General features: G+C 41.0%; 1 protein-coding gene across 2 annotated transcripts in view; it reads left to right on the forward strand.

Moving 5' to 3' along the window:
* TCEA1 (transcription elongation factor A1) overlaps positions 1–24161 on the forward strand; it is a 58845-nt gene that overhangs the window by 18172 nt on the left and 16512 nt on the right. For both annotated transcript variants that reach the window (XM_030937675.1, XM_010388003.2), the window contains exons 3-7: positions 4908–5013; positions 11597–11684; positions 17530–17675; positions 18778–18834; positions 21581–21735. In XM_030937675.1, coding sequence (XP_030793535.1) covers positions 4908–5013; positions 11597–11684; positions 17530–17675; positions 18778–18834; positions 21581–21735 — 552 coding nt within the window. The remainder of the gene's footprint in view (positions 1–4907; positions 5014–11596; positions 11685–17529; positions 17676–18777; positions 18835–21580; positions 21736–24161) is intronic.

The raw sequence follows: 24161 nt of genomic DNA on the forward strand, positions 1-24161 counted from the left end.
CCACGGTACCATATTGTATCTCCAGTAGCAGTAAATGGGTCCATTTTCTCTGCATCCTTGCAAACACTTGTTGCTGTTTGTCTTTGATTATAGCCATTCGAGTGGGTGTAGTGGTATTTCATTGTAGCTTTAATTTTTATTTCCATAATGTCTAAGGATGTTGAATATCTTTTCATGTGCTTGTTGGTTATTTTTATATCTTATTTGGAGAAATGTCTATTCAGATCCTTTGCCCGTTTTTAAATTGGATTGTCTTTTTTTTATTGAGTTGTAATAGTTCTTTATATATTCCAGATACAAGTCCCTTATCAGACATAGAGTTTGCAAATATTGTCTCTTTTTCTGTGAATTATCTTTTTACTTTCTTGATGATGTTCTTTGAAGCACAAAAGTTTTAACTTGTGATATATTCTATTTTTTCTTTGATTGCTTGTGCTTTAGGTGTCATATTTAAGAAACTATTCCCTAATCCAAGGTCATGAAGCTTTACGCCTATTCATATTGAGTTAATTTTTGTGTGTGGTGTAAGGAAGAGGTTCAGCTTTATTCTTTTACATGTGGATATCTAGTTGTTCCAGCACCATTTGTTGAAAAGAATATTCTTTTCTCTAATGAATTGTCTTGATATCCTTATCTAAAATCAGCTGATGAAAAATGTAGGAGTTTATTTCTGGAGTCTTAAATTTATCCCATTGATCTGCATGTCCATCCTTTTGCCAGTACCATGCTGTCTTGGTTACTGTAGGGAATTGTGAGTGCTCCAACTTTATTCTTCGTTTTGGCCGTTTTGGGTCCTTTGTATTTCTGTGTGGACTTTAGGGTAAGCTTGTCAATTTCTACACTAAAGGCAGATGGGATTCTGATAGGCATTGCGTTGAGTCAGTAATTCGACTTGATTAGTATTGCAGTCTTAACATTTAAGTCTTCCAGTCTATCAACATGGGATTTTAAAATTTTGTTTAGGTCATCTTTAATTTCTTTCAACAATGTTTTATAGTAGCTGTGTGTTTCTTTTATGTTGTCTTTTATATATATGTGTTTTAAATGTATGTTTTACGCCGGGCGCGGTGGCTCAAGCCTGTAATCCCAGCACTTTGGGAGGCCGAGACGGGCGGATCACGAGGTCAGGAGATGGAGTCCATCCTGGCTAACACGGTGAAACCCCGTCTCTACTAAAAAACACAAAAAACTAGCCGGGCAATGTGGCGGGCGCCTGTAGTCCCAGCTACGTGGGAGGCTGAGGCAGGAGAATGGCATGAACCCAGGAGGCGGAACTTGCAGTGAGCTGAGATCCGGCCACTGCACTCCAGCCTGGGCGACAGAGCGAGACTCCGTCTCAAAAAAAAAAAAAAAAAAGTATGTTTTACATATGTGTTTTATAGTAGCTGTACAGTAGCTATATGTTTTTTACCTTAAGATTTAGTGGCTACCTTCAGGTCATCTTGGCAAAAACTCATGAGTGATCACAAAGGAGACTTTTCTTCTGGAGCACACCAAATCTGCTTGTTTCCTGTGATGTTAACAGTGTCTCTTGATCTCAGTACTCATTCCTTTCTGCTTTACCATCAGTGTGCAGCTGACCCCTAAGGCTGTTTAATGCACTTTCCACCTTTCCAAGGTAATGTCTTTCTTTCTGCATACCTGATGTTCTGTAGAAATCATGGGCAAAGGCACATATTTTATCTGCTAGAGTTTCACAATGTACAGTTTGTCCTGAAAGCTTTCATTAGTTCTGCAGTCAAGAAAACAGTTATAATCCCACAATTCCTAAGGACACTTGAGCACAGAATACTTTCGTATAATCTATCTATTACATTTTGTTAAGTCTTAGCATACCAATTTTAGGAAAAATTCCTAGGGAATTCTTAGAGGCAACTCCAGGCTTGCTTATCCAAGTAAATAGCTTCGTAATCTTTTCCTCTACTTTTTTTTCCCATTTATTTCCATAGTACCCCCATAGGAAAAAAAAACTTATTTCGCATCTTTGTTTTTCATTCTACCTCAGCAGCCTCATTTCTTTTTTTTTCTTCTTTTTTTTTGTGAGACAGAGTCTCGCTCTGTCACCCAGGCTGGAGTGCAGTGGTGCATTCTCGGCTCACTGCATCCTCTACCTCTCAGGTTCAAGCGATTCTCCTGCCTCAGCCTCCCAAGTAGCTGGGACTATAGGTGCATGCCACCACACCCAGCTAATTTTTTTGTATTTTTTTAAAGATGGAGTTTCACCATGTTAGTCAGGATGGTCTTGATCTCCCGACCTTGTGATCCACCTGCCTCGGCCTCCCAGAGTGCTGGGATTACAGGCGTGAGCCACCATACCCACCCTTTCTTTTTGTTTTTGGAGACGGAGTCTCGCTCTGTAGCCCAGGCTGGAAGTTGGAGTGCAGTGGCGTGATCTCGGCTTACTGCAACTTCCGCCTCCTGGGTTCAAGCGATTCTTCTGTCTCAGCCTCCCGAGTAACTGGGACTACAGGCGTTCACCACCATGCCCGGCTAATTTGTTTTTTTTTTTTTTTTTTTTTTTTTTTTTTTTTCAGTAGAGTTTTACCATGTTGGCCAGGCTGGTCTCGAACTCCTGACCTCGTGAGCCGTCCACCTCAGCCTCCCAAAGTGCTGGGATTACAGGCGTGAGCCACCATGCCCCCCCATTTCTTATTATTTTGGCTTGACAGTCTCTTCCATAGATAGGCATGTTTATTACAGATAACTATATTCTTAGTATAGATTTTGTTTGGGGCTAAGCAGGATAATCATTGACTTTTTAGTAATCAAAACATCCTCTGATAATTAAAAAGCAGTCACCCAGCAGTACATAGTTTATTCATCATCTCCTTACACCTTTGCTCTCCTGCAAGCCCCTAGTAAAGTGCCATTTTATTTTTTTGCACATTTGTGTCAGTTCTAGGCTTCGGAACACACTAATAAGTTATTTCCTCCACACATTCAAAAAGTAGAGTTTTTTCCTAGTAAACTAGCCTTGTTAACCCCAAATTATTTGGGGCTTTAAAATTGTGGAGTCCCTTTATCTTTCTGCTGTTCAATCTTGTCTGCTTTGCTCAGCTTTCTAAGAGATATATGACACTCTAGCCAACCACATATTCTAAATTCTTGAATAAAACTTAGATCCTGAATCTGTCTCTTTGTTGAGAGGATTGAATAATTTAGAAGGAAACCCCAAGTACTGGTATATTTTTCTGCCATAAAGCTTACAATAGGGGGTTCTCTTCTTTTTTTCACCACTAAGAATTCCTTTTGTTATTTTTTTCTTCCATAGACCATATGTTTGAAAGATTGTCTGCTAACAACCCGAACTTAGTAAATAATTTTCCATTTTTTATTTATCATCCATATTTGGGCTGTCGTAGCTTTTGTGTTCTTTGAGCACAATTTGAAACCACTGATGTGCTAGAAAGACCATGGACTTTGGCAGTGGACAAACCTGGATTAAAATCTCAGCTTTTGGCTGGGCTGATGGGTCACGCTTGTAATCTCAGCACTTTGGGAGGCCGAGGTGGGTGAATCACCTGAGGTCTAGAGTTCGAGACCAGCCTGGCCAATGGGTGCAACTCATCTCTACTAAAAATACATAAATTAGCCGGGTGAAGTGGCCTGCGCCTGTAATCCCAGCTACTTGGGAGGCTGAGGCAGGAGAATTACTTGAACCGGGAGGTGGAGTTTGCAGTGAACCGAGATCATGCCCTATTGCACTCCAGCCTGGGTGACAGGGTGAGATTCCGTCTCAAAAAAAAAAAAAAAAGAAAAAGTCCCAGCTTTGCTGGTTAGTAATAGTGTGATGCTGGGTACATTATTTATTGTTACTTCCAATCTCTTCGTCTTTAAAAATAGGGATAATCTCAACTTTGAAGAGTTGTTAGAAAAAAGATTGATGAATGTGGATGCTCTAAGCGTAATTCTAGGCATGTAATTATCACAGGTTAAATTTTACCTATATTTTGTGAAGTGTATTTTAATGTCTCTGATTATATGCTGGTTCCTGGCAAAATAAAGCCTTTTAAACCTCCATAGCTGGGCGTGGTGGCTCACACCTGTAATCCCAGCACTTTGGGAGGCCAAGGCAGGTGGATCACGAGGTCAGGAGATCGAGACCATATGTTTGAAAGATTGTCTGCTAACAACCTGAACTTACTAAATAATTTTCCATTTTTTATTTATCATCCATATTTGGGCTGTCATAGCTTTGTGTTTAGTAGAGATGGTGAAACCCTGTCTCTACTAAAAATACAAAAAATTAGCTGGGTGTGGTGGCTGGCGCCTGTAGTCCCAGCTACTTGGGAGGCTGAGGCAGGAGAATGGCGTAAACCTGGGAGTCAGAGCTTGCAGTGAGCCAACATGGCGCCACTGTACTCCAGCCTGGCCAACAGAGCAAGACTCCATTCCCCCCACCAAAATAAATTAAATAAATAAATAAATAAATAGATAAATAGAATAAACCTCCATAGGTGGTAGTTTTAGTTTGGATATCCTCATAATAATTTGCAGCTGGTACTCTGTGAAGTAATCCATGTAGAAGAATGTATAGAAACAAATGCATGTATTAGTCATGATTGCTTCAGCCTGACTTATATACAACATTTTATATTTTATCCTCATTTATCTTCACTTCTCCCTTGTGGAAAGATTGATTTCATTTTTCTAGTTAACCAGACTTATTACAGTAGCGAATTTTATGCTTTTAGATCTTGGTGATAAGAACATTAATGAGTCTAGGATGTATTTGATCTGAAGATGTATGTATCTTAATATAGTTTGCTATTATAAGGATCCAAATAATTGAAGTTTTAAAATTCTAAAATGGAAACAGGAATCTGGGAAAGAAAAGAATGTGGGTGAAATACTAGTTTGTTTAAAATAAAATTGGTATACATAATTTTTTTGTTATTGCCTTGCAGTCCACAAGAATCGGAATGTCAGTTAATGCTATTCGCAAGCAGAGTACAGACGAAGAAGTTACATCTTTGGCAAAGTCTCTCATCAAATCCTGGAAAAAATTATTAGGTATCATTGATCTTCCCTTACGTATATTTATGATGTTGAGATTTATTCAAATGGTTAATAACCATTAACCATTAACATTTTATGGTTAGTTAATGGTTACTTTTTTTCTTAATGAATCTAGATATACTGAAATCAGTGCCTCGTAATAAAGACGAGGGGAGTTAATTTGACCTTTAGGGCTTTTTTTTTTTTTTTTTTGCCTTTTAGGCTAGTCTAATTTGGCTTTCTTAACTTTTGACACAGCTGGATAAACTCTTTCAGTAAGAAGAATTTTCTCTTATGGGAAAGGTTGTGGATACCTTCTGAAATGGTTTTTGAAATTTTTTGACTTACAGAAAACTTGCATGGATGATAGAAAGAATGCCATATCCTTCATCCATATCATCAATTTTTAATATTTGCCATATTTGTTTTATCATATTCTCTCTTTTGCTTTTTCTATTTGCACATACACAAATTATTTTTTTCTGAACCATTTGAAAGTAGGTTGAATATATCATGCTCTTTTACCCTTTAAATACTTGTGTGTATTTCCTTACTGCAAGCTTATTTTTTTATGGAATCATAGTATAAGAAATTTAGGAAATTTAACATTGGTATAGTATTTTATGGTTTATGTTCAGGTTTGTCAGTTGTCCCAATAATGTTTTTTATAGTTTTTTTTTTTTTTTTCTTTTCACCTCCAGGAAAAGATCCAGTTTAGGATCACATAGCTAGTTTTCTTTTTTTTTTTTTTTTTGAGATGGAGTCTCACTCTGTTGCCCAGGCTGGAGTGCAGTGGCGCGATCTTGGCTTACTGCAAGCTCCGCCTCCCGGGTTCATGCCATACTTCTTCCTCAGCCTTCCAAATAGCTGGGACTACAGGTGCCCACCACCACACCCTGCTAATTTTTTGTATTTTTAGTAGAGATGGGGTTTCACCGTGTTAGCCAGGGTGGTCTCAATTACCTGACCTCGTGATCTGCCTGCCTCAGCCTCCCAAAGCGCTGGGATTACAGGCGTGAGCCACCGAGTCCGGCCTCACATAGCTAGTTTTCTAATTTGAAATCATTCTTAAGCTTTTCTTTATCTTTTATGGAATTGACATTTTGAAGAATACAAGTACACCTTCTCCTTTGTTTTTCCCCCAAGGCAGAAATGTTCCTTTCTCATTTGAAGACCAACCTTTTTACTTGGGTTCATGATTTTACTTTTTCTTTGTTTTTGGTCTGTGATATTTCACTATCAATTATCACCTCTGTAGGAAATGTACATAGGGTCCTAGCCCAACAAATATGAATTCCCTCCCCTTAAATCTTATTTTGGGGTTGTCAATTTTTTGTTGATATATTTCCTAAAAGTAAAATTTGAAAGGAAAGAAAATTAAATGCAATTTTGTCTTTCACATTAATTGCACAAACTCAATAAAAGAAATTACTTGTGGGCCATGCTTTAAAATTTTATGTATGTGTGTGTATATATCCTGCCCTTTCCCCCTCATTCCTGGTCCCCTGCCTCAAGTAGGGATAAAAGAAACAAGGTTATTTCCTATAGAAGAAAGTATGTATGCCTCCTGAACATGTGGAGTTTAACTTTTTATTTTGACATAAGTGACTCACAGAAGATTACCAAAAAAAAAAGTACCGAAAGGTCTCATGTACCCTTTATCCAGCTTCCTCCTGTGGTAATATTGCATAACTCTCATATACAGAATCTCAACCAGGAAATTGACATTGATACAATCTACAGACCTTATTCAGATTTCATCCGTTTTTACTGACACTAATGTATATGTGGGGGCGTGTATGTGTGGGGACATGTGTCCTTCTGAGCAATTTCATCCTATGTATACATTCATGTAACTATCACTACTGTGTATTTTAAAATACTCACTTTCATGCAAAGTATCTTATCAAATTATGCAAAGTGAGATTTTTATCAAATTCATAATGAGCTTAAAAAAATGGAACTTGGATACGTTATACAATATGCAGAAAATGACCAGTTGTAATGAATGCAAAGTATAATTGGATTTTGGTTTAAAAGTAAAGTAAGAAATACATTCAAGGTAGAATTTCCCACGTTTTTTTTTTTTTTTTTTTTTTTTTTTTTGAGACGGAGTCTCGCTCTGTCACCCAAGCTGGAGTGCAGTGGCCGGATCTCAGCTCACTGCAAGCTCCGCCTCCCGGGTTCACGCCATTCTCCTGCCTCAGCCTCCCGAGTAGCTGGGACTACAGGCGCCCGCCAACTCGCCCGGCTAGTTTTTTTTTTTGTATTTTTAGTAGAGACGGGGTCTCACCGTGTTAGCCAGGATGGTCTCGATCTCCTGACCTCGTGATCCACCCGCCTCGGCCTCCCAAAGTGCTGGGATTACAGGCTTGAGCCACCGCGCCCGGCTCCCACGTTTTTAAGTTGGATCTTTGAAGCAGGTTTATTCCCCTATCCCCCGCCTTCCCCACCACTTTTTTTGTTTCATGTGGAGATAGGGGTCTTGCTATGTTGCCTAGGCTAACCTCCAGCTCCTAGGTTCAAGCAGTCCTCCACTTCAGACTCCTGAGTAGCTGGAACTGTAGGTGTAGGCATCTGCCACTGCCCTCCTTTGTTATTTATTTATTTATTTATTTATTTATTTATTTATTTATTTATTTATTTGAGACAGAGTCTCACTATGTTGCCCAGACTGGTCTTAGACTCTTGGGTTCAAGTGATCCAACCTGTCTCGGCCTCCCAAAGTGTTAGATTTGTAGGCGTGAGCCATTGCACTTGGCCCATCCTTCGTTTTTAATAGCATATTCCATATTTGAGGTATACCTGCTTTTTTCTCATGATTAGATCAGGTTGTACATTCACAGTTGGAATACTATGTAAGCATGTTATGTCCTTCTCAAGGTATCATATCCAGAGTCATTGATGGTAATTTTGAGAATCCAGTCAAAGCTACACTGTATAGTGTATTGTTTTTCCTCTTGTAGCTAATAAGCCATTATGTGGGAGACACTTTTAAGATCCTGAAACTGTCTTACACCTTAACAGATCTTTCTCCTCCCCTCCCAATTTAGGATCTGTTGATTTTTTTGCTCAAACCAGTCTTTGTAGTGGTAGTTGCAAAATTGTGATTTTTCTGACTCCTCTGCTTCAGTACTTATAAAATCATCATTCTTTAGAAGAAGAACCTTCTGGCCGGGCACGGTGGCTCATGCCTGTAATCTCAGCACTTTGGGAGGCTGAGGCGGGCGGATCGCGAGGTCAGGAGATCGAGACCACCCTGGTTAACACAGTGAAACCCTGTCTCTACTAAAAAAATACAGAAAAATTAGCCGGGTGTGGTGGTGAGAGCCTGTAGTCCCAGCTACTCTCGAGGCTGAGGCAGGAGAATGGTGTGAACCCAGGAGGCAGAGCTTGCACTGAGCCAAGATCACACCACTGCACTCTAGCCCGGGCAACAGAGTGAGATTCCATTTCAAAAAAAAAAAAAATAACAACAACCTTCTTTTTTCCCTTAGCTATTTATCTGTTAGTGTAGACTTGCAGGTTCCTGTTCTGTACAATGGATTGTAATACATTACTATTCAAATTTAATTTGCATAATTTTTACCCCTACTATAATTTTACCTATGCTGTGTGGATACTTAATTTATATTACCTTTTTTAATGAAGATACTTTGTTTTTCTATCATAACTACTATTTTTATTGGTTTCAGAATAATTTATTCAGTTGACTATAGTATATTTTAGTTGATCACTTGCCTGTTGTTAAATTTGTTACTGTTTTTAACTTTGTGGCAGTTGTAACTAATGTCTTGATGTACATCTTTCTGCCTAAAGCTTTTTCTTTACATTGTTAGCTAGATTTCTACATTTACTACTACTGCTACTAGGTAGCACATTTTTGAATACTTAAGATATGCCAAGCATTGACCTGTATTAATACATTTAATCCTCACAACAATCCAATTTGGTAGGTGTTATTGTAATCTCCATTTTATGATGAGGAATCTGAGGCATTGAGCAGTTAAATACCTTGCACACAGTTGAAACAGTGGTGAATAGCCAAGCTGGGACTTGATTGCAGACAGCTGGAGTCCAGAGCTGGAGCACTTCCTTCCCTGCTAGCTGGGCTGTGTTGCCCACAACACCATATCAGATATTAGAGATGCTTCTGAGGCTGTTCATGCCTGTTACTGCTGTGCTTTCCAAAAGGATTGTACTAATTCACTGTGCCAGAGCAGTGTGTGAGATAGTTCTGTGTCCCTTTGGCAGCATGGGATCCTTGCTGGATCATATTTCATTGTTACATCAGTTTTCCCTTTTAAATGCTTTCTACCCTATTACTTTTGGACCACTTGTTAGTCCTTGCCATGTGTCATTATTACTTCCGTTTTCAGGGTTACAATACTATAGCATCTTTGGGATTTGCGCCTTCAAGGTAACTATTGAGAATAACAAGGAGCAGTAAAATTATGTGAAAACTAAAGTGTATGTGCATGTTTTATCAGAGGGCTTGAATTGTATTTTAGGTTTGACAGACTTCAACTTTACAAGATGAGTTCTCCAGTTGTGATTTGAACCTTTCTCTTATCAGTGATTCTCATCCAGATAACTATATATTAGAGTTGTCTAAGGAACTTTAAAAAATAATGATGCTTGCGCCTCACTGCCAGAGATTTGGATTGAATGGATCTGGTTTGGAGCTTGGCATGAGGATATGTTTAAAGGCTCCCTAGGTGATCCTGCTATCCAGTTGGATATAGTTTCTTCTATATTCTATACAGAGAGATGTGAAGAATTGAAAAAATTCTTTATGTAGCCTTTATTGCTTATGTAGGGAGCAAAACGTAGTTAACTGGTGTACTTTATACGTTAGACCCAAACGTTTTCTGAACTTGGCTTCAAGGCTGTGTGTTTTGTTTTTGTTTTGTTTTTTTGAGACAGGGTATCACTCTGTCATCCAGACTGGTGTGCAGTGGTGCAGTTATAGCTCATTACAGCCTCAAATTCCTGGGCTCAAACGTTCCTCCTGCCTGAGCTTCCTGAGTGACTGGGACTACAGGCATGCACCGATTTTTTTTTTTTTTTGAGACAGAGTCTCATTCTGTCACCCAGGCTGGAGTGCAGTGGCACAATATCGGCTCACTGCAACTTCCTCCTCCCAGGTTCAAATGATTCTCTGGCCTCAGCCTCAGCTGGGATTGCAAGTCTGCACCACCATGCCCAGTTAATTTTTGTATTTTTAGTAGAGACAGGGTTTCACCATATTGGCTAGACTGGTCTCCATCTCCTGATCTCAAGTGATCCACCTGCCTCAGCCTCCCAAAGTATTGGGTTTACAGGTGTGAGCCACCACATCCAGCCCCAGGCAGGCACCAGTTTTAAAATTTAAGGCTGTGTTGATTGATTTAAAAGTGAATGTTTCTTTTGGCTGTTAAAATATTGCACTGACTCAACCTATTTTATGTACATTATTTCATAATATCTCATTGCTTACCTTTTTTTTTTTTTTTTTTTGAGACAGAGTTTCTCTCTGTCGCCCAGGCTGGAGTACAGTGGCACGATCTCGGCTCACTGCAACCTCCGCCTCCCAGGTTCAAGCGATTCTCCTGCCTCAGCCTCCTGAGTAGCTGGGACTACTGGTGCGTGCCACCACGCCTGGCTAAGTTTTTGTATTTTTTTAGTAGAGACGGGGTTTCACCATGTTAACCAGGATGATCTCAATCTCCTGACCTCGTGATCTGCCTGCTGTGGCCTCCCAAAGTGCTGGGATTACAGGCATGAGCCACCGTGCCCAGCCACCTCTTTAGGTCTTAAAACTTGTGTACTCTGTATTACTTTATAGATAATTTAAGATAGAGAAGGTGCTGGGTAGATCTTACTCATCCTGAGGTATTTTCTATGAAAGTGTTTTTTGTTTACCCATACCAGAAATATTTATATTTTGGATACCACCTTAAATTTTCTAACTTTATGGAAATTTATTAAAACAATATTGCTGTGTATGCTTTATGGTTTTATTTTTATTTTATTTGGCTTTATTTTGAGACAAGGTCTGGCTCTGTCACCCAGGTTGGCATGCAGTGGCGTGATCTTGGCTCACTGCAGCCTCCACCTGCTGGGCAGAAGCCATCCTCCCACCTCAGCCTCCTGAGTAGCCGGGACTACAGGTGTGCACCACCAAGCCCAGCTAATTTTGGTATGTTTCATCATGTTGCCCAGGCTGGTCTCAGACTCATGAGCTCAAGTGATCCACAGCCTCCCAAAATGCTGGAATTACAGGTGTGAGCCACTTCACTGGCCTGTGCTTTCATTTTTAAAGTAGCAGTGCAGATATTTCCATATTCTTCCCATCTCTTTGTTCCATATACTTTCCTCCCTTTAGGTTCCCATGGCATATGAATTTGTAGTTCCCACCAAATGAGGGAATTTATTTGGGAGTGTTGACTGAACTTGCATTGTGAAAAACAGTACATATGCTAATAGCTTCATCAAACTTCATCTACTTGTAGGAAACATAGAGTTTTAGTTCATGTTGTTGTGCAAATAGCCTGTTAACATGCAGTATTTTAGTTTTTACGAATGCTAGCAACTTAAGAGTTTTCATAATTTTCAGATGGGCCATCAACTGAGAAAGACCTTGATGAAAAGAAAAAAGAACCTGCAATTACATCGCAGAACAGCCCTGAAGCAAGAGAAGAAAGGTACTTCACAATATAGACATTTATTTATATTGAAAGTCATAGTTTTACTTCCTGCATCAATTCCCCCATCTAATGTTCCCCTATCCTACACTCCTTTTTTTTTTGTTTTCTAATCAAATGGAATTAGTAAATGTATATAGCCAAGTATTCTAATTTTTTTTCAGATTTCTTGAACATTTGAGAGGTAGAAGACATTGAATAAATTAGTTATTTATATTGTACTTAACAAGTTTAATTGAATGGGATTGCTGGGATAGGCACTGATAGAATTGATAATAGAGGTAGTAATTAGAGATTCAAATGATTACTTCCTCTATTTACCACATTTCTTTTTTAGATTTATTTTGGCCCTCGATCTCATTCTCCTTTGCATGCTTTTTTTCTTCCTTTCGAATTTAGCAATTTGTGGCCAGGCACAGTGGCTCACGCCTGTAATCCTAGCACTTTGGGAAGCTGAGGTGGGAGGATCACTTGAGGTTAGGAGTTCGAGACCAACCTGGCCAACATGGTGTAACCCTTTCTCTACCAAAAAAAAAGAAATTAGCCAGGTATGGCAGCATGTGTCTGTAGTCCCAGCTACTTGGGAGGCTGAGGTGGGAGAATTGCTGGAACCCAGGAGGCAGAGGTTGCAGTGAGCCAAGATCATGCCACTGCACTCCAACCTGAGCAATGGAGTGAGACCTTAAATTAAAAAAAAATATGTATCAATTTGTTATAAGAACTTAAAATGTGAAGTTCGTTAACGAAGAGTTCAGATTGTCCCTCACCTCCTATGAGGCCTTTGCATGTGTTCTTTCCTATTACATATCATGAACTATGCAGTATTGGACATGTTGCCATACGCATAGTTGGTTAAATACAAATCGTTCCTCTGTTCTTGGGAACCTGGTAGGTTAACTGTCAACAGTGATTTAATGCAATGGTTCTCGAAAGTGCGGTCCCTGGAAGAGGAGAGAACCTGACAGCTTGTTAGAAATAACAGATTCTCAGGCCTCATCCTGTAACTACTGAATCAGGAATTCTGGTGGGGAGGGGCCCACATACCTTTTTGAGACACAGTCTGGCTCTGCCGCCCATGCTGGAGTGCAGTGGTGCGATCTCAGCTCACTGCAACCTCCACCTCCCAGGTTCAAAGCAATTCTCCTGCCTCAGCTTCCCAAGTAGCTGGTATTACAGGCGCCCACCACACCTGGCTAATTTTTGTGTTTTTAGTAGAGATGGGGTTTTGCCATGTTGGCTAGGCTGGTCTTGAACTCCGGATCTCAGGTGATCCACTCTCCTCAGTGTCCCAAAGTGCTGGGATTACAGGCGTGAGCTACCGTGCCTGGCCTTTTTTATTTTTTATTTTTGAGACAGAGTCTTCCTCTGTCACCCAGGCTGGAATGGCGTGATCTCGACTCACTGCAATCTCCACCTCCTAAATTCAAATGATGCTCCTGCCTCAGCCTCCTGAGTAGCTGGGATTATAGATGTATACCACCACACTTGGCTAATTTTTATATTTTTAGTAGAGACGGCGTTTCACCATGTTGGCGAGACTAGTCTCGAACTCTCAACCACAGGTGATCCACCTGCGTTGGCCTCCCAAAGTGCTGGGATTATAGGCGTAAGCAACCGCGCCCAGCTGTGTTGAGGTATTTAGGACATTAAGGCTACTGCCGATTTTAACTTTGTTTCTCAATATTTTCCCCAAATTGATCATGCACTGCTCGTGTTTATGTTAATGTCTCGTACACTGTTTTTTGTATTTGTATTAACTATATTAAATATATATATTAAACATATTAACTATATTAAAAAAGGTAAGTCAAAGGTGGGCTTAAACAGTGGTTTTAATAAAGTTTATGCAATTTTTTCTAAATTATATCCGTTTAGTTTTCTTAAATCTGGAATAGTTCCTCAGTCTCTCATCTTTGTCTTTATTATTTTATTTTATTATTATTATTATTATTATTATTTTTTGAGACGGAGTCTCACTCTGTCGCCCAGGCTGGAGTGCAGTGGCGCAATCTCGGCTCACTGCAAGCTCCGCCTCTGCCTCAGCCACTCGAGTAGCTGGGATTACAGGCGCCAGCCACCATGCCCGGCTAGTTTTTTTGCATGTGTGTTTTTTTAGTAGAGACAGGATTTCACCGTGTTAGCCAGGATGGTCTTGATCTCCTGACCTCATGATCTGCCCGCCTGACCTCCCAAAGGCTGGGATTACAGACTTGAGCCACTGCTCCCGGCCTATTTTGTTTTTTTTTTGAGACGAAGTTTTGCTCTTGTTGCCCAGGCTGGAGTCCAATGGCGCAATCTTGGCTCACTGCAACCTCTGCCTCCCGGGTTCAAGTGATTCGCCTGCCTCAGCCTCCCGAGTAGCTGGGATTACAGGCATGTGCATCACGCCCGGCTGATTTTGTATTTTTAGTAGGGACGGGGTTTCTCCATGTTGGTCAGGTGGTCTCAAACTCCTGACCTCAGGTGATCCACCCGCCTTGGCCTCCCAAAGTGCTGGGATTACAGGTGTGAGCCACCATGCCCTGCCTTGTTTTTTTTTTTTTTTTGAGATGGAGTCTCTCTCTGTTGCCCAGGCTGGAATGCAGTGGCACAATCTTGGCTCACTGCAACCTCTGCCCCCCAGGTTCAAGCGGTTCTCCTGTCTCAGCATCCCGAGTAGCTGGGATTAGAGGTGCACGTCACCACACCCAGCTAATTTTTGTACTTTTAATAAAGATGGGGTTTCGTCGTGTTGGCCAGGCTGGTGTCAAACTCCTGACCTCAAGTGATTCGCCAACCTTGGCCTCTCACACTACTGGGATTACTGGCGTGAGCCACCGCGCCCAGCCTCTTGTTGTCTTTTATCAGTTTTACGTGCTTGACGTGTAGGTATAGAACCTGTCTGCAAAAGAAAATTACTGTGTATGAAGTCTGGTAAAGTAACTGATTGGTATCTATCTACACACACCCCCCAGCCCCCCCGCCCAACAGAAATACAAGAGGATTGAGAAGGATCAGAATGTAGGAAGTGGGACCAGCAATAGTGAAACTAGTGAGGAAAAGTTTCTCTCAGTCCGTATGGGCAGTTTCCCTTGGTTCTTGGTTTCTGTGTAGCATTTGGCTGCAGACACAGAGAGGCAAAAGCATTTAATCAAAGTGTTTAAGAAGTGGGTTTTTGGTTGGGTGTGGTGACTCACACCTGTAATGTCAGCACTTTTGGGAGGCGAAGGTGGGGGATCACTTGAGCCCAGGAGTTTGAGACCAGCCTGAGCAACATAGGGAGACCCTGTCTCTACAAGTAATAAAAAACATTAGACAGGTGTGATGGCACATGCCTGTGGTCCCAGCTACTTGGGAGGCTGAGGCAGGAGAACTGCCTGAGCTTGGGGGTCATGGCTGCAGTGAGCCATGATTGTTTCACTGCATTCCAGTCTGGGTGACAGAATGAGACTCTGTCTCAAAAAAAAAAAAAAAAAAAAAAAGAAAAGAAAAGAAATGGGTTTTGGGGCCTGGCACGGTGGCTAATGCACTTTAGAAGCCCAAGACGGAATTATCACTTGAGGTCAGGAGTTCGAGACCAGCCTGGAGAACATAGACCCTTTCTCTACCAAAAACAAAAGGTTTATTTGTTTGTTGGACTGTTTTTTGGAGACAGAGTCTTGCTCTTTTACCCAGGCTAGAGTGCAGTGGCATAGTCAAGGCTCTCTGCAGCCTCAACTTTTCAGTCTCAAGCCCGCCCCCCACTTCAGCCTCCCGAGTAGCTAGGACCACAGGTGCATACCACCGTGTTTGGTGACCCCGGGTCTTGCTATTTTGTCCAGGCTGTTGTTGAACTCCTGGGATTACAGGCATGAGCCAGCTTACCTGGCCAAAAAATATTTTTGAAATTAACTGGGCATGGTGGCATACACCTGTAGTCCTAGTTACTCAGGAGGCTGAGGCAGGAGGATTGCTTAAGCCCAGGAGTTCAAAGCTGCATGAGCTATGATGGCACCACTGCACAACTCTTGCTCTGTTCACCACTATGAAAAGTCTTGCTCAGTTGCTCAGGCTGGAGTCTTAAAAAAAAAAAAGAAATGGGTTTTTAAACATTGGTTTGCTCATTTGTTTATCACTGACAGGCATTATTCTACATAATGAAAACATAAAGAAAAGTAAATCCTAGTTTTGTTGTATGAAAAGTCATTGTATACAAACCTGTGTGAATCAATATTTTGGGAATACAGGGGGAAATCACTAAGACTTCAAAAAGGAACTGACTAAATTTAGAAGGTACTAATGACCATCTTACCCACAGGCACCTGTTTGTGAAGTTTAACAGTGGTTATGTTTTGGAGAGAAGGCAAAGGAGTATGTTCTTGCAGCATTGCAGCAAGTCACATCTATGGATGATGGATGATTTAATCAGTCTTTGAAAAGGGTTACTGCAGCTGTCTTAAATGCGATAAAGCTTAATTGTAATCATGAAGATTATTTTAGAAAGAACCCATTTTAGTGATAATCCAATGTAAGAAGCTACTCAGAAGCAATTGAAAGAATTAGGTTGACTGGAAAATTATAAAACTTCCCAAATGTTCATACTGAGGTGATATTTCTGGGGAGAAACACACCATTTTGTAGCCTCACGACTCATCAGTACACATGGTATTTGTCGCACTGGGGACCTCACTATCTAAGTGGAACAAGGTTTTTCTTTTTCTTTTTCTCTCTCTCTCTCTTTTTTTTTTTTTTGTTGGAGTCTTGCTATGTCACCCAGGCTGGAATGCAGTGGTGCAGTCTTGGCTCACTGAAACCTCTGCCTCCTGGGTTCAAGCACTTCTCCTGCCTCAGCCTCCCAAGTAGCTGGGATTACAGGCGGGCACCAGCACGCCCAGATAATTTTTGTATTTTTAGTAGAGATGGAGTTTCACCATTTTGCCCAGGCTGGATTTGCTGGCCTCAAGTGATTGCCTGTCTTGGCCTCCCAAAGTGCTGGGATTATAGGTGTGAGCCACCGTGCCCTGCGAAACAGGATTTTTCTAGCATTTTCTCTTTCACTCTCTCTCTGTCTCTAGTTTTGGTTGATAGCTGTCATTCTCTGGCGTGATCCTGGGAGGTGGAGCTTGCAGTGAGTCCAGATGGCACCACTGCACTCCAGCCTGGGTAACAGAGCAAGACTTTGTCTCAAAAAAAAAAAAAAAAAAAAAAAAAGGCTGGGCGCTGTGACTCACGCCTGTAATCCCAGCACTTTGGGAGTCTGAGGTGGGTGGATCACGAGATGAGGAGATCGAGACCAGCCTGACCAACATGGTGAAACCCCCTCTCTACTAAAAACACAAAAAATTAGCCAGGCGTGGTGGCGGGCGCCTGTAGTCCCAGCTACTCGGGAGGCTGAGGCAGAAGAATGGCGTGAACCTGGGAGGTGGAGCTTGCAGTGAGCTGAGATCGCGCCACTGCACTCCAGCTTGGGCGACAGAGTGAGACTCTGTCTCAAAAAAAAAAGAAAAAAAGAAAGTTGTCATTCTCTGGTCCCATCCCTTCATCCCTCTCCTTATACCAAGATCATTGCTTTTCATTTGTTTTACTGAGCTATAATGGGTATTTTCTCTATTAAAAATATTGCTTAATATTTAAAATGAGAATCAAAGATAAAATGTTTAGTTTTTAAAAAAAGGCACAATACTTGTCTCTTTACTAAATTGTAAACTTTTTAACTTCTTTTTAATGTGTATGCAGGCAATTTTTTTCCCCTCATATAAAGGTCACTGAGATACTGTGTCATTTATTTAGGCCCCAAATTTTGTTTTTACAGCATGATAGTAATGTTGTTACTTTGAGAGGATTGTTCTTGATTTCTTTTTGGGGTGTTTGTGTGTGCGTATTTCAGTACTTCCAGTGGCAATGTAAGCAACAGAAAGGATGAGACACATGCTCGAGATACTTACGTTTCATCCTTTCCTCGGGCACCAAGCACTTCTGATTCTGTGCGGTTGAAGTGTAGGGAGATGCTTGCGGCAGCTCTTCGAACAGGGGGTAAGTCCAGCGCATGTTATTTCTTAGCCCTTTGGTCACCACCACCACCTACTGCCATCTCCAACTCCATATTGCTGTTTGATGAGTGTCACCCTGTGGATAGCCCTCCCACTGCTGCTTAGCTCGGAGAGAAGTTGTTGCTGATAGGGGTCTGTTGAGGGGGAGAGGAGGAGGAATATTGCTTATTACTACGTAATTGTAAGAAATAGATTCCCTCTAATACATGGATGTTTTCCCTGAATTCATAGTAATGTATATACTTTTTTCTCACAAATCTTTTGTTTCCTCACAATTTAATCTGCAAACTATGTATGCTGATCTTATATTGAGAGTTAACAATACTGAATTGTTAAATAGTATGACATACAGTATGAGCGTTTTCCATTTTCTACTTAAGAGAGGGATGAGTCTTGATTTATGTATGGGAGCTTAATTTAATTTGAAAGTATCCAGTATTAACATGTAACATTTTGGCTTTAAAGTTTTATGTACAGGAATATTTATCATTTTATATGAATTCATCCTTTTTCTTTTCTCTCATTTTGCACCATGGCTACTTTGACCTGTATTTCTCCTTACTCTGCCCTTTCTATTTTGATTTCCTTACTGTCTCTTTATATGTATATATATATATATATTTTTTTTTTTTCTCTTCCTAGTTTATTTCTTTCTTTTGAATATTCGTATAGGAGTCTTCTGAGTGTGTCTGTATATGTGACTGGCAGATTAAATGAATGGTTTCTTTGCATTGAAGCCTGAGTCACAGGAGAGAAGACAGTTCTTTCTGTAACTTTCTTTACTCTCTGCTGGAGCAGCCAGAATTTATGGAGTTATGAAAGATGAATTGCCTGCTAGATCAGTTACTTCCTATGCCTGAGGGATCAGGAGTCGTCAGTGCAGGAGCACTGTGGGTATCAGGTGAAGTCCAGAAAAGGAGTCTAGTCGGCAGTGAAGTGACCAGATTCTAACCAACTAAACCGAACGACTTCTTTATGTCAGGCAAATGGGGTTTAAGAAATAGAAATGCAGTTTAATTACCTGGTATTAGAATTTTCTTTTAATCTGTTACAATAACTTGACAATTCTTTATGCCTGTTTTTAGATGACTACATTGCAATTGGAGCTGATGAGGAAGAATTAGGATCTCAAATTGAAGAAGATATCCTTTGTGTGTATATTCATAATTTTTTTTAACAAGTAATATTTATTGAACATACACAAGTGCCAGGCATGGTTTTACCTGCAGTAGTTCTTTCAATGCGTTAGGTGCTCTCATCCTATTTTACAGAGAGAAAACAGAAGCAGAAGAGGATTGGTCATTGTTCTAGATCACACAGCCTGACACTGACAAGGCTGGGATTCCAGTGTAGGGAATTTGGCTCCAAGCCCATGATCTTGACCACCACGCTAGACTTTTTCCTTCATGATGAAGCTGAATGAACTAGAAACAGCAAAGTTTGAAAGGACCTGGCTCTTTGGAAACTGAAATATATAAATCCCTGGTAAAATTGATTCAGATAGCAGGAGAGTGAAAATGTGATTGAGAACGAGAAAGGCAAACCGATAACATAATTAGAAGAGATTACAAAATACACGAGAACATGAGTGTAACTCATTGGCAATTCAAAAACCTAAGGAATTTCACTTTCCTAGCAAAACACTAGTGTCCAAGATTGACTTCATGTACTTGGCAGGATAGGCTGTGTTATATTGTGGTAACAACCTTGAAATTTCAGTGGCTTAACACCACAAAGGTTTCTTTCACAGATTAAACTGGACAAATAGGAATTTATTTGTCCTGTATGTTCAGCACAGGCTAGCTGAGGACTCTGGGCTTTGGGTCATTGTCCTCTAGGACCAGGCCAGTGGAGTGGCCATTGTGAGCTGGTGATGTGGCAGAAGGTAAAAGGGATAAATTGCATACTGGCTTTCAAAACTACTGCCAAGGAGTGACATCTATTCTGCTACCAGCCAGACAAGTCACTCGGTGTCACATTACTTCAAGGGGTCATAATTGTTTTAAGAAATCTGCTAGCTTAATTTTTCCTGCTGGTATAGAATTCAAAGTCTTATTCTTCACTTTCTGTCTTGATTGTATTGTGTTCTTGGAAAGGAGAGGGACATCTATATCATTTTATTTGTCTTGTTTTTCCTGTTATTCAAAAGCAAAGTACAGTATTGATGGCTTTGAAAATTTTCTGCCTTGTAAATTGAGAATGTAGTGTCTGAATTTAAGTTGTGCAAAGAGGCATGGAAAGCATACACACGTAAATTGAAAACTTCTCAGTTAGGGGGACCTCAGAGCACACACAGTCATCTGAGCTCGTTATCCCAGAGGAAACGTGTTCATGCTGAGCACCGGGAAAGGGCTCCAGGAAAGGGGTACTGTGTGTGGGTAGGGGCAGGGAGCATCTAGGCAGCTGTGTAACATGGGATTGTCCTAGTTGAGGAAATGGCCATATTAGGAAGGGAGCTGTTCCAGGGTTCAGCTTTGGCAGTGACCTCTTCTGGGGAGAAGAGCCTGCTGAGGTAGCTCCTGCTTGAGCTGGGGGAGGAGATGAACCCTCATGGCCATGTTGAATGAATGGTCTCTTCTCAGAGACCCTATGGGAACTGTGTAACCAGAGACTTTTAGGATCCTTAGTAGAATTCAGATTTGGGCAAGTAAAGCTTGAATAAGTTCAAGCTTCTTTTCAAACATATGCTTTCTCATGTTGAGTACTTGAGTTACTTTTTGAAACCCTGTTGACTTGCATACTGTTGGCACTAAACATTTAGGAAATAAAAGATGACTAGGCTAGGCGCGGTGGCTCACGCCAATAATCCCAGCACTTTGAGAGGCCAAGATGGTTGGATCACCTGAGATCAGGAGTTTGAGACCAGCCTGGCCAACATGGTGAAACCCTGTCTCTACTAAAAATACAAAAATGAGCCGGGTGTGGTGGCAGGCGCCTGTAATCACAGCTACTCGGGAGGCTGAGGTAGGAGAATTGCTTGAACCCGGGAGATGGAGGTTGCAGTGAGCTGAGGTCCAGCCTGGGTGACAGAGTGAGACTTTCTACCCGCCTTCAAAACAAACAAGCAAACAACTAGTTTACAGTGTAAAAGTAATATCACTATTATTTGCCAATTACCGTTCAAGGAATTAGATATAGTACCTTGTTTTTAACATATTCTAGGCCGGGCGTGGTGGCTCACGCTTGTAATCCCAGCACTTTGGGAGGCCAAGGAGGGCGAATCACAAGGTCAGGAGATCGAGACCATCCTGGCTAACACGGTGAAACCCCGTCTCTACTAAAAATACAAAAAAATTAGCTGGGTGCGGTGGCGGGCGCCTGTAGTCCCAGCTACTCAGGAGGCTGAGGCAGGAGAATGGCATGATTCTGGGAGGCGGAGCTTGCAGTGAGCCGAGATCGCACCACTGCACTCCAGCCAGGGGGACAGAGCGAGACTCCGTCTCAAGAAAAAAAAAAAAAAAACATATTCTAAACTGGAAACAGTTGTTATGAATTACTTAGAAATTTCAGGGTTTTTTTTTTTTTTTAAGATGGAGTGTTGCTCTGTCGCCCAGGCTGGCATGTAGTGACTTGATCTCAGCTTACTGCAGCCTCTGCCTCCCAGTCAAGTGATTGTCCTGCCTCAGCCTCCCGAGTAGCTGGGACTGCAGGCACCTGCCACTATGCCCAGCTAATTTTTTTGTATTTTTAGTAGAGACGGGGTTTCATGTTAGCCAGGATGGTCTTGATCTCCTGACCTCGTGATCCACCAGCCTTGGCCTCCCAAAGTGCTGGGATTAGAGGCATGAGCCACCGTGCCTGGCCTCAGGAATTCTTATTTTGGTAGAATAGGAAAAAAAAATGATTTTGTTTTTATAATTTTACCTTTTTTCCTTAACGTCCTGGTACCTATATATCAAGAAATAAGGAACACAGACATGAAATACAAAAATAGAGTACGAAGTAGGATATCAAATCTTAAAGATGCAAAAAATCCAAATTTAAGGAAAAATGTCCTCTGTGGGAATATTCCTCCTGACTTATTTGCTAGAATGACAGCAGAGGTGAGTATGCATGAATCTGAGGTTTCTATGATGTGATTCTCTGTTGTGAAGTGTAAAGCCTATTATCATCATAGACTACTATATAAATATTGCATATGTAATACATTTCTGTTATTCTGATATATACTAGACAAATACTTAAGGTGATTATATCTTTTGTCAGTACTTTGCTCCTTCTCCAGCTGTTTCCATGCTTTTAATGTGATTACATTAAATTATTGTCTAAAAACAAATGTGTTTTACTTTTTGTTTCTTTGAGACTGAGTTTCGCTCTTCTTGCCCAGGCTGGAGTGCAATGGCACGATCTTGGCTCGCCGCAGCCCCTGCCTCCTGGGTTCAAGCGATTCTCCTGCCTCAGCCTCCCGAGTGGATGGGATTACAGGCATGCACCACCACGCCCAGCTAATTTTTTAATTTTTCGTAGAGACGGGGTTCTTCATGTTGGTCAGGCTGGTCCCGAACTCCCAACCTCCAGGTGATCTGCCCGCCTCAGCCTCCCAAAGTGCTAGGATTACAGGCGTGAGCCACCATGGCTGGCTGCCAATTGTTTTACTTTTTATGAATTCATGTAGAACCAGAGAGTTGAATCTCTAATTGCAAGTAAACTTTGTAAGTGCTAACCTTTTTTCATGGTTAAACACTGTAAAATTGGTTACATCATATTGATTATTTCTTTTTTTTTAATTTGAGATGGAATTTTGCCCTTGTTGCCCGGGCTGGGGTGCAACAGCTACTGCAACCTCCGCCTCCCAAGTTCAAGCAATTCTCCTGCTTCAGCCTCCCAGAGTGCTAGGATTGCAGGCTTGAGCCACCGTGCCCATCCTATTGATTATTTCTTAAATTTTAATAGGGAATTATAGAAAAAATGAAATTTGTAGCTTGCTATTTATAGACATGGTTGTTCATAGATATTAGCTATATTGTATCTACAATTTCACTGTTTTAGTAAACATTCAAGAGAGTGAATTTTTCTTCTGTACACAAACATACCTCAGATATGTTGCAAGTTTGGATTGGAATGCTGCAATAAAATGAATATTGCAATAAAGTGACACAAGAGTCACACCAATTGTTTGACTTTCTAGTACATATAAAAGTTATGCTTATACTATAATCTATTAAATATGCAGTAGCATTACACCTGAGAAAACAGTGTATACCTTATACCTTGCTAAACAATGTACACCTGGCTAGAAATTGCTCATGATCATCTGAGTCTTCAGCAAGTTGTACTATTTTGCTGGAAAAGGGAATTGCCTGGATGTTGACGGCTGCTGACTGATTAGGGTAGTGGTTATTGAAGGTTGAGGTGACTGTGGTAATTTTGTAAAATAAGACAACAGTGAGGTTTGCTGCATTGATGGAGCAAATATTCATAAAATATTTCTTGGTAGCTTGTGATGCTGTTTAATAACATTTATGCATAGTAGATGTTCTTTCAAAATTGGAGTCAGTGCTGTCACATGCTGCTGCCGCCTTATCAACTAAGTTGATGTACTATTCTAAATCCTTTGCTGTCATTTCAACAATGTTCACAGCATCTTCACCAGGAATAGGTTCCATCTCAAGAAATCACTTTTTGCTCATCCACAAGAAGCATCTCATCTGTTCAGCTTTTATTATGAGATTGAAGCAACTCAGTCACATCTTGAAGCTCCACTTCTAATTTTCCTTCTCATGCTTTCTCCACTACATCTGTGGTTACTTTTTTTTTTTTTTTGGTGGTGGGGGATGGAGTTTTGCTGTTGTCACCCAGGCTGGAGTGCAGTGGTGTGATCTCTGCTCACTGCAACCTCTGCCTCCTGGGTTCAAGCGATTCTCCTTCCTTAGTCTCCTGAGTAACTGGGATTACAGGCGCCCGCCACCATGCCGAGCTAATTTTTGTATTTTTAGTAGAGACAGGGTTTCACCATGTTGGCCAGGCTGGTCTCAAACTCCTGACCTCAGGTCATCCACCCACCTCGGCCTTCTAAAGTTCTGGGATTACAAGCATGAGCCACCGCACCTGGCCCCTCTGCGTTTACTTTCTTCAGTGAAGTCAAACCCCTCAAAGTCATCCATGATGATTGGAGTCAACTTTTTTCAAACTCCTCTAAATGTTAATATATTGACCTCTTCTCAATGAATCACTAATGTTCCTAATGGCATCTAGGATGGTTAATCCTTTCCAAAAGATTTTCAATTTACTTTATTCAGATCTATCTGAGGAATTACTTTTTGTAGGAGCTGCAGCCTTACAAAAAGTATTTCTGAAATAATAAAACTTGAAAGTCAGTTGGGCATGGTGGCTCGCACCTGTAATCTGAGCAGTTTGGGAAGCCGAGATGGGCAGATCACTTGAGCCCAGGAGGTGGAGACCAGCCTGGGTAACAGAGCAAATTCCCATCTCTACCAAAAAAAAAAAAAAAAAAATCAGAAAAATTAGC

The sequence above is a fragment of the Rhinopithecus roxellana genome, chromosome 9, assembly GCF_007565055.1.
Source record: "Rhinopithecus roxellana isolate Shanxi Qingling chromosome 9, ASM756505v1, whole genome shotgun sequence".
Classification (NCBI taxonomy): Eukaryota; Metazoa; Chordata; class Mammalia; order Primates; family Cercopithecidae; genus Rhinopithecus; species Rhinopithecus roxellana.